This window comes from Anomaloglossus baeobatrachus, chromosome 3, assembly GCF_048569485.1.
Source record: "Anomaloglossus baeobatrachus isolate aAnoBae1 chromosome 3, aAnoBae1.hap1, whole genome shotgun sequence".
NCBI classification, from domain to species: Eukaryota; Metazoa; Chordata; class Amphibia; order Anura; family Aromobatidae; genus Anomaloglossus; species Anomaloglossus baeobatrachus.
In genome coordinates, this window is record NC_134355.1 from 425,039,694 (window position 1) to 425,050,779 (window position 11,086).

Here is an 11,086-nt window from a genome sequence, read left to right on the forward strand (position 1 = left end):
ATGGCACTGTGGATAACCTCCCTAGATGTGGAAGGAAAAGAAAAATTAACGAGAGATTTCAACGCAAGATTGTGCGGATGGTGGATAAAGAACCTCGACTAATATATAAACAAGTTCAAGCTGCCCTGCAGTCCGAGGGTACAACAGTGTCAACCCGTACTATCCGTCAGCGTCTGAATGAAAAGGGACTGTATGGTAGGATACCCAGGAAGACCCCACTTCTTACCCTGAGACATAAAAAAGCCAGGCTGGAGTTTGCCAAAACTTACCAGAGAAAGCCTGAAACGTTTTGGAAGAATGTTCTCTGGTCAGATGAGACAAAAGTAAAGCTTTTTGGGAAAAGCCATCAACATAGAGTTTACAGGAAAAAAAGAGGCATTCAAAGAAAAGAACACGGTCCCTACAGTCAAACATGGCGGAGGTTCCCTGATGTTTTCGGGTTGCTTTGCTGCCTCTGGCACTGGACTGCTTGACCGTGTGCATGGCATTATGAAGTCTGAAGACTACTAACAAATTTTGCAGCATAATGTAGGGCCCAGTGTGAGAAAGCTGGGTCTTCCTCAGAGGTCATGGGTCTTCCAGCAGGACAATGACCCAAAACACACTTCAAAAAGTACTAGAAAATGGTTTGATAGAAAGCACTGGAGACTTAAAGTGGCCAGCAATGAGTCCAGACATGAATCCCATAGAACGCCTGTGGAGAGATCTCATAATGACAGTTTGGAGAAGGCACCCTTCAAATCTCAGGGACCTGGAGCAGTTTGCCAAAGAAGAATGTTGTACAATTCCAGCAGAGCATTGTAAGAAACTCATTGATGGTTACCGGATGCGGTTGTTCGCAGTTATTTTGGCTAAAGGTTGTGCAGCCAAGTATTAGGCTAAGGGTGCCAATACTTTTGTCTGGCCCATTTTTGGAGTTTTGTGTGAAATGATCAATGATTTGATTTTTGTTTCATTCTCTTTTGTGTTTTTTCATTGCAAGCAAAATAAATGAAGATAATAATAACAAAGAATTTGTGATTGCAATCATTTTCAAGAATAAACTGAGTATTATCTGACAGAATTGCAGGGGTGCCAATACTTTTGGCCAGCACTGTAAAGAAGCCAGCCCAGTTCTGGAAAGCATTCTTTGGACAGATGAAACTAAAATCAACCTGTATCAGAATGATAGGATGAAGAAAGTATGGGAAGGCTAGGAATCATGATCCAAAGCACCCCACATCCTCTATAAAACATTGTAGAGGCAGTGTGATGGCATGGAGATGCATGGCTTCCAATGGCACTGGGTCACTAGTGTTTATTGATGATGTGACTGAATACAGGAGCAGCCGGATGAATTCTGAAGTATACAAAGCAAGACTTTCTGCTCCGATTCCACCAAATGCAGTAAGGTTGATTGGACCATACACCATACAGTTGTAAAGTGACATAAAACATACTGTGAAATCAACGCAGTAGTTTTTTAAGGCTAATGAATTAAATATTCTGCAATGGGTGAGTCAAAAACTAGATATTAACTCTATCGAGTATGCATTTCACATGCTTAAGACAAAACTTAGTGGAAAAAGACCCACAAACAAGCAACTACAGTAAAGGCCTGGCAAAGCATCACAAAAGAGTATACCCTTTGGTGATGTCCATGGCTTCCAGACTTCAGGCAGTCATTACCTGCAAAAGATTATCTACAAAGTATTAAAAATTAACATTTTATTTATGGAGAAGTAAATTTGTCCAATTACTTTTGAGCCCCTGAAATGAGGAGGCTTTATAGAAAAATGGTTGCAATTCCTCAACGTTTCACAGGATATCATTGTTCAACCCTTTTAATTAGACCTGAAAGTCTATACTACAATTGCATCTCAGTTATTTAATTTTAGAGAAATAATAGTGGCATACAGAGCCCAAATCACAAAGATTCGTTCACTGTCCAAATATTTCTGAACCTAATGCGGGCGTCACACGGGACGATCTATCGTGCAATCGCATGAGCGATCGGACCCACCCCCGTCGTTTGTGCGTGACGGCAATTAGTTGCCCTTGGCGCACAAAGTCGTTAACCCCCTGTCATATGCACTTACCTCCCGGATGACCTCGCTGTGGGCGGCGAACATCCTCTTCCTGAAGTGGGAGGGACGTTCGGCATCACAGTGACGTCACACAGCGGCCGGCCAATAGCAGAGGAGGGGCGGAGATGAGCGGGACGTAAACATCCCGCCCACCTCCTTCCTTCCACATTGCCGGCAGGACACAGGTAAGCTGTGTTCATCGTTCCCGGGGTGTCACACTTAGCGATTTGTGCTGCCCCGGGAACGATGAACAACCGGCGCACAGAAAAAGAAACGACTTTTTGAAAATGAGCGAAGTGTCAACGAGCAACGATAAGGTGAGTATTTTTGCTCGTTCACCGTCGCTTGTAGCTGTCACATGCTACGATATAACAAACGATGCCGGATGTGCGGCACTTACGACGTGACCCCGCCGACATATTGCCCGATATATCTTACCGTGTGACGCCTGCATAACTGTAATGCCCCAGAACTGCTCTTCCTTTTGTAAAGAAAATAATGAATCTTTGTTACTATCATAAACCTTTGATATCCCTGGCTTATGTGCATTATTTTTGTTTGAATGATGAATTGATATGATAAAGGTATTCCAACAGCTTGATTTAAAAGGTAAGGTTATATATTTAGTTTCACAACTTGAAGACTCCAAGTATACAGTATCCACTGGTCATCTTTAAATAGTTACTCTTGCTGTGTGCTTACATAACCTTTTCCCCATTATACTTTTTTTACAGGGCGGGAATATGATGAAGAAGGAAACTTACGTCCTTGGTGGCAAAACTCTTCTTTGGAGGCATTTAAAAATCGCACTGAGTGCATGGTTAGTCAATATAATGCTTACAGCGTGAATGGAGAGAAGGTCAATGGACGTCAAACACTTGGGGAGAATATAGCTGACAATGGTGGCTTAAAGGCGGCGTACCATGTAAGTGCCAAAATGTAAAGTATTTTTACTATGTGGAATAGTGAGCCAATTGTAACTATTTTGCTGTTTGAAGCAGCAAGAGTGAAAAAGCTCTGCTTGTTCCATGTAACACTGCTATACAATGACCTAATAATGCCTCCATATATTAATTGAAAAATACTGCCATACAGAAATTAAATAATGATTCTATACCATGGTTAATATAATTCTGTCATTCAGGGACTGAATAATTCTATTACACAGTTATTGAAGAAACTGAATAATATGTACATACAGTGATTGGCAATAAATAATGCCATTGAGAGACCAATAAATTCCCATCATACTGTAACCGAATATCACCATCAGTTTTCATGTATTGTTTTACTGTATTGAATCACAGCAGAGCTAAGCTTTTTTTTTACTGAAGACTCTTCCCATATGATTTACACATGCCAGTTTTGTGCCAAACATCCAAAAGCTTACTATAAAATTCATGGTAAGACTACATTTTGAAATGAAAAATCTTTTTCAAACTTAATGTGTAGGTTTTAAAATCACTAATTTTATTATTTACAAATACTGTACATGGTTTTCTCTTCAAACTGTAAATCTTCTCATTCGAGCAGATTAATCATTACTGTGTAATTCTTAGTGCAAACTTAAACTAGACAGTCCCAGGCTATGTCTTTTGGACGTCCTGAGTTTTTTAAGTTAAAGCCACTTCATGATACTCCTGGTAGTCCCTCCTCATTCTTGGTAATCCACACCCATTTTCAACAAAGTTATGTCCCTTATTGGATAAGGAGCTGAAAGTCTACCTCAGTACAAGTGAATATAAGAAACTATCTTAGTAGAAAAATTTGCTTCTTTCTCAACTTATGAGCCATTTATTTCCCTCCACCTGCCTTCTGACCAAATAGCTAAACACTGTGTTGATCAAAGCAAAATGGACACCGAGGTGTCAGGTTATATGCTGTCCATTTAAGTCTATGGAGAATGGAGGAGGAGTGAGGAGTACTAAACACAGTGAGACCAGACAGAACTAGGTGCAGCTTTCAGCAAATGAAAATCAATTTATTGCTGGATTCACAGCAACACAGTTCAGTACTCTTGTATAATGCCTTACATGCTGCTGTATAAAAGTGTCCCTATCCCTAATTACTCCGGCATTCCGAAGCTTGCTAACGCCAAAGCTCCTGCACTCCTCTCTGTCCTCATGGTAATGTTGACTCCTTTGCCTCCTTGGCTTATTCTTGCTGGTTTTCTTATGCTGTGTGGTCCCCTTCTCTCTTGGATGGCCACCCATGTGCGTCTGTCTCCTGCTCTTTTGCACAACCGCCCTTGTGGGTCTCAGTCTCTTGCTCTCCTGTTTTGACGCCCATGCCATGTGTAGCGCGGTTCATGGCTCTGCTCCGCAGTTGCCCCACCAAGGTCCCTCATCACCAGGGCCTGCGCACACTTGTGGCTTTCCCTGGTCACTAGCCTAGTTTGCATGCGTGAGCTCCCCTTTTATTAAGGGGCAGAGCGCGCACCTTGAAAATGTGTCCCCAGCCTGTAACTGGGAGATACCAGGTATGCAAATGTATGTAAAGCGCTGTGGAATTAATAGCGCTATATAAATGAATAAAATTATTATTATTATTATTATTATTTAAGTCTCTCTTCCCTATTGGGAGGGGCCTGAGCAACTCATTAGGTTCCTAACCTAGTCCTGTCGTGTTGGTCCAGCCTGTTGCTCCAGTCTGTGTATATCCAGCACCAGTCCTGCCTGTAACCAATTCTGTGGTTGCTGTGCTCTGTATCCATCCAGCCTGAGTTTGTGTACCTGACCTGTCCATGTTCCTGGACCAGTCCAGCCTGTGATCCTGAGTACGTTCCTGGGTCCAGGTATCGGCCTGAATCCTGTATCCTCCCCTAATTTCTGGCACTAGCATGTATCCTGCCTGAGTTTGTTATCCATCCTGAGTCCGTTATCCAGCCTGAGTACGGTGTTCTGCCTGAGTTTGGTGTCTTGCCTGAGTTTAGTGTTCTGCCTGAGTTCAACGTGTCTTGCCGGATTCCAGCGCCAGATCCAGAGACTGGTGTCTCCTGTGTCCTGAAAGTTTAACTGCTCCAGTAGATGTAGAAAGGCATTGCCACATAGAAAGCGGTGGACACGGCGTCATACCTGACTATGCCAGTTGCCAAGTTGCTATACCTTCTGGGGATCCCCTGCAGGCACACTGATGAAGGTCTTTGACCGAAACGTTTGTGCTTGTTCTGGTCCTACAAGTTCTTCTCAATAAAAGACCACAATTCACATTTATCTTGAGTGCCAAGTTTCTACATCTACTTGAGACGGTTTTGGACTCAAGTAGTAGCGGTTATCACGTCGCTATTGTCGTCAAATTTCTTGCCCCGGAGGTGTTCCTTGAGGCGAGCAAAGAGAAAGAAGTCACTGGGGGCTAGATCTGGCGAATAGGGGGGTGTTCCACCAGTTCAAAGCCCGCTTCTTGAATGGTTGCCATGGCAACTGCAGCTTTGTGAGCTGGCGCGTTATCTTGGTGAAACAGCACTTCAGCCCGCAGTTTGCCGCACTTTTTCTCCTTGATAGCCTCCCGGAATCTTCTTATTTGTTCTTCGTAGTAGGAGCCCGCAATAGTGGCTCCCTTCTCCAAATATACAAGGTGCTATTATCATGTATGAAATAAAGTGTATATTTTTTTACTACAAAATTGATATATGTTTGTAATCTGACTTATATAAATGGAGGTCTTTTTGTAGGAGTATGTCTGGTTTTGGTGACTCTTCATAATATGTGGTTGAATATGGACCTAGTGATTCATTTATTCTTGTCCCTTCTCCAAATAGTCCACCATAATAATTTCTTCAGCATCCCAAAAAACGGACGCCATAACCTTCCCTGCTGAGCTTGACACTTTGAATTTCTTCGGCGTTGGTTCGTCAGCTCGTTTCCATGTCATCGATTGTTGTTTAGTTTCGGTATCAAAGTGGTGGATCCAGGTCTTGTCCATGGTCAAAAAACGTGACAAAAAATTCTCCTTGTCTGCTTGGAACTTTTCGAGATTTGCTATTGAAATGTCAACTCGTTTCTTCTTTTGCTCGTCGGTTAAAATTTTTGGCACCCAACGCGCGGAGACCTTTCTCATATGCAATTCTTTTGCAAGGATTCTTTGAATACTGCTATATGAGATCCCTGTGACTTCAGCTACATGCCTGATAGTCACTCTTCAATGTGCCAATACAACTTCTTCAACTTTTTTCACGTTTTCTTCATTGAGGGACGTGGATGGGCGTCCTTCACGATGTTCATCTTCCATCGATGTTCTTCCCAGCTTAAATTCCTTGGCCCAGCGTGCAACTGTGGAATATGGAGGAGAAGAGTCCCCCAATGTTTCCACCAAGTCGCTGTGTATGTCTTTGGTAGTCATTTTTTTCAAGCCGAGGTATTTGATGACAGCTCTGAGCTCGGTTTTTTCCATTTTGATGTTCACTCCTCGGCAGTTCATATTCAAATGAATGTAGCTCCGGGAATCGTGGCCTATTTAAGTGATTTTTTTTCCTGGACTAGTGGGTACCTAAGAGAGAAGAAAACATTTTATTTTAATTTCTGTGTGCAATAGAAATAACTGATTATCATTACTTTTGGATTGCCCTTCGTATCTTGCCTGAGTCTAGTATCCTGCCTGAGTTTGGTATCCTGGCTCAGTCCAGTATCCTGCCTGAGTAAAGTGTGTCCAGAGACCTGTGTATACAGGGTCCAGCATATCTAGAGACTGGTGTATCCAGAGACTGGTGTATCCAGGGTCCGGTGTATCTTGTGTCCTGCCAGGGTACTTGTTCCAGTCCTGTCTGTGTTCCTGTCTTCCCTGCCTAATACCCGCCCTGTTTGTGGCTCCATTCCTAGCCTACTGTTATCCAGCTCCGCTCAGTTACAACAGTCCTGGACACTGGTCTGGGAGTGGCACCTAGCATCTACCTACAGCCAAGACCTACCTTACCTTCAAAGGCTCTGGTGAATACATGGTAGGCACTTGGTTAAGCCCTAGCTCATTAGGATAAGCCCAGCTCTTCCTGTGGTCCAGTTGGTTCACGCTCACCCACACGCTTGCATGCAACGAAAGTGACATGCTGCTTCTGTCAGTGTGCTACAGCAAAAGAGGAGAAGGTATTCATCTCAGTCTAAGTACAGTGGTACCTCGCTTAACGAGTAACCCACTTAACGAGAATTTTGCTTAACAAGCAAAGCTTTCTGTAAATTTGTAACCCGCTTGACGAGAAAGCTTTGCTGTGCGAACAAAATCCTCACCTCACACAATTCCGGTTTCGTCCATCTACCGCGCTCTGACCTGCACTTGCAGTCCACACAAACACACACATGTACGCACAAACACACACATGTGCGCACAAACACACACGCACGCACACACATACAGTATTATGCTCACCTTACCATCCGTTCCGCCGCCGGCCTCATGGTTCTTGTAGTTCCCGGGTACATCGCGACGTGCTCGCGGCGAACTACAAGTACCATGAGGCCGGCGGTGGAACGGAAGGTAAGGTGAGCATATATTATGTGTACCTTCCGTTTCATCGCCGGTCTCCTGGATCCTGTAGTGCGCCGCTCCGCTCCACTCCAGGCATCTGCATCCATAGCGACGAAGCAGGAACTTCCTGGTTCCTGTCACCGCTACTCAAAGGCAGCGCGCTGGCCAATCAGAGGCAAGCGGCTCTGCCTTAGACGTCAGCGCTCTGGCAGGAAGTTCCTCCCTCGTCGTTATAGTAACCCTATACACGGCCCGCACCGGAGAACAGCAAGACCCATGAGGCCGGCGATGGAACGGAAGGTAAGGTGAGCATATAATATGTGCGTTTGTATGCGTGCTTGTGTGTTTGTGCGTGTTTGTGTGTGTTTGTATGTGTGTGGAATGACAGAATAGGGGACCAGGATGGGACATTTAACTAGTTGTGGAACGAATTGTCAGCATTGCAATGATTTCCTATGGGAAATCTTGCTCTGCTGACCGAGTAACTTGGTTAACAACCACAGTCCCAGAACGGATTGTTCTCGTTAAGCAAGGTTCCACTGTATTGTGTATACATTCTAGCAGTAAGCCTCTTCAATTCTAAGAGAGCTATTTAATAACGTATGCCATTTTGTATTGTGAAATCTGGTTACAGTTATAATTTAAAAGGGTTCGATAGCAATGATATGTTCATACGCTGCATTTATGCAAAGTTTGTGCAAGCAACGCTGTGCTCGGGTACGCTTATTGCTCAGCCCAATGTGAGCCACTTGCAGTGTTTGAACGGCTCACACTGGGGGTAACAACAACATGACCAGATGTAGTGTGTACCCAAACCAAAAAATGGAAAAACCACGCTCACCCGCACGTGATCTGTTTATGACTGGCTGCATGTAGGCGGAGACGCGACCTGTCCAATTAGTAACTTCAATTAGAGTTCAGGTCAAGTCCGGGTCCCAAACCAAACTTTATCTAAAGTTCGGCTTCGTCTAGATCTAATATATGGACTTCAATTGCTATGATTTTATTTTTTCCATAGTTTGTTACACAGGATTGAATAAATGTGAAGTCTTAAACCTTTCTTTGACATAGCGGCTACTGGATAAACACATTTCTCTCTTGCATATTTAACCCTGGAACCGGCCTGGAGCTATCCATGCACCGCGCCTTATTTGGCATCCCTCCTACTCTAGTGAGCTGATAATTTTTTTCCCTTTTACCCATTTGTGAATGTAAAAAGCAGCTTTTAAATTGCATTAAAAAAACTGCAAAAATGCAATGTGTGGACATAGTCTTATGTATTCAGGAGTTAAATATATAATAATGGTAAGGAACACATATTCCGTATTTTTTTTTTCTGTTGTCAATATAAATATCAACTATGATTCAATATGTACAAATATAGGGTGGAGTTTGCATATTTTTAAAGACGGAATATAAAGTAGTCCACAAACTCATAAAGTTTGTCTCGCTGCATATTAAATGTTCTCCATTTTCTCAATTCTTTTTTTTCAGGCATACAAATCCTGGTTAAAGAAACATGGTGAAGAAAAGCGATTGCCTGGAGTGAAATTGACCAACCATCAGCTTTTCTTTGTGGGATTTGCACAGGTGATGTCCACACTGACCTGCTCTAATAGCTCTGACAATATACGGTACTCTTCTGCTTGCATTTTCTGGAAACTAAGCTATTTCCCTGTGTCTTGCAGGTGTGGTGTTCTGTGCGGACCCCTGAGAGCAGCCATGAAGGACTAGTTACAGATCCGCATAGTCCAGCCAAATTTAGAGTTATTGGGACCCTGTCAAATTCAAGGGACTTTGCTGAACATTTCAACTGTCCCAAAGGGACACTGATGAACCCAGGAAAATACTGTGATGTGTGGTAAAAGAGTGGATGTGTGTAGAGCTTTGGCAATCTGAGGGCTGAGTGGGATGATGAAGTGTGTGACAGTGTGTTTGACATGTGAATGTGAAGACAAATAGTATGAGTGCTGTGAGATTGACAGTAAATTAATGTATCTGCAGGATTACATATAGCTAGTTCTTATGTACAGTATTGTGATAATGTAAGACAGAATAGTAACACAGCACTGCCAAAGATAGAAGCAGCACTTAACGGTCAGGGAAGGAAGTCCTAGTTTCAATAGGATTAGAGAAATAACCTAGATTTTACCCCAATCTATTGTATCGTGGAAATAATGTAGTGGCAGTGTGCATCTGCATTGGCCAATCATAGGAAAACGCTACTTCTCGATTATTGACCTGTTTAAATAGGTCGCCAATCTCTTGGCAAAGTAGTAAAACACTCTTTCATTGCGCAAGTTGAAGTCATTATTTTTTGGCAGCACATTGTCCTACATAAACAGGGCATGTGCTGCCGAGAACAATGATGTTCTATGTGCACGGAACAATTGTATTAACCATCATTATGTGTGCATGGGAAGTGTGGTTGGCTTGTGTAAACAGGCTATTACAGCCGATCAACTTACACATAGCTCTTCGACATTCGTTTAAGCAGCCGCCATCGGCCAGTATAAAAGCACCCTTACGCCAGCAATCTTTAATCTGATGACTATAAATGATACAGCTTGCTGGTTATATACATTCTACTTGTAGGCAATAAACTTAAATAAGCAGATTCTAACCATTTCCATTGAGTCTAACATCAATCTGATGTCTATGATAGCTGACAGACAATCCAAAGAAGAATGCTGTCAGGGAAAACTTGGATCGACAGGGTAGATTTTATGTATCTGGTCACTTGTTTCTTTGGTGGCTAGTGGCACATTGGTTGCTGCTGATCTCCACATGCAAGTGTATGGGCCACTTTAGTATGACAGATTTTCATAGCTTTTAGTCCTGCTTTGCCTTCAGCTTTACAGTGATGAACCTTTGCCTCAAATATATATTCCTTGTAATATAAAGTTAATGTAATACATCAAAAACAAAGAGTTTGTACCTTTACACTAAATTATAAGGCTATGTGCATGCGACGTTATTTTGACGTCAAAATAACTGCTGTGTTTTTCCTGCGAAAGATGCTACAGAAAAGCTAACGGTGTTTTTCCAAAAAGTGCATTTCTTTCCTTCTCCTCTGATTTTCTTTTGCAGTGACATTACTGCCAGCTTGTTTCTTTTTTTTCTATATGAAATAGAGGATTTCAAGCAGAAGCCACCAGAAGAATGGACTGGTTACTTTTTTAGGTGCTTTATGGCTTTTGAAGCCTATATCGGTTAAAAGAAGTTAAAAAAGGCTGAAGATACAAACAGCAAGTCATTTTTACACTGCAATTTAAAGTGAAAAAGTTGAGTGAGGCCTGTGTAATTGACATCATAGGTAGACCACAACTATGAGAGACAAAATGAGAAAACAAATCCAGAAAATCACCTTGTCTAATTTGTCAAGGTTTTTTTGCAAATTATGGTGGAAAATAAGTGTTTGGTCAATAACAAAAGCTCATCTCAATATTTTGTTATATATCCTTTGTTAGCAATGACAGAGGTCAAACGTTTTCTGTAAGTCTTCATAAGGTTGGCACCCATTGTTGGTGGTATGTTGGCCCATTCCTCCATGCAGATCTCCTCTA

At 42.5% G+C, this 11,086-nt stretch overlaps 1 protein-coding gene across 2 annotated transcripts in view; it reads left to right on the forward strand.

Moving 5' to 3' along the window:
- Nucleotides 1-10,851, forward strand: part of ECE2 (endothelin converting enzyme 2) — a 145,970-nt gene extending 135,119 nt beyond the window's left edge. For both annotated transcript variants that reach the window (XM_075340345.1, XM_075340343.1), the window contains 3 exons: nucleotides 2,801-2,991; nucleotides 9,015-9,110; nucleotides 9,209-10,851. In XM_075340345.1, the coding sequence (XP_075196460.1) occupies nucleotides 2,801-2,991; nucleotides 9,015-9,110; nucleotides 9,209-9,385 (464 nt within the window). In that variant the 3' untranslated portion in view covers nucleotides 9,386-10,851. The remainder of the gene's footprint in view (nucleotides 1-2,800; nucleotides 2,992-9,014; nucleotides 9,111-9,208) is intronic.
- Nucleotides 10,852-11,086: the final 235 nt, after the last annotated feature.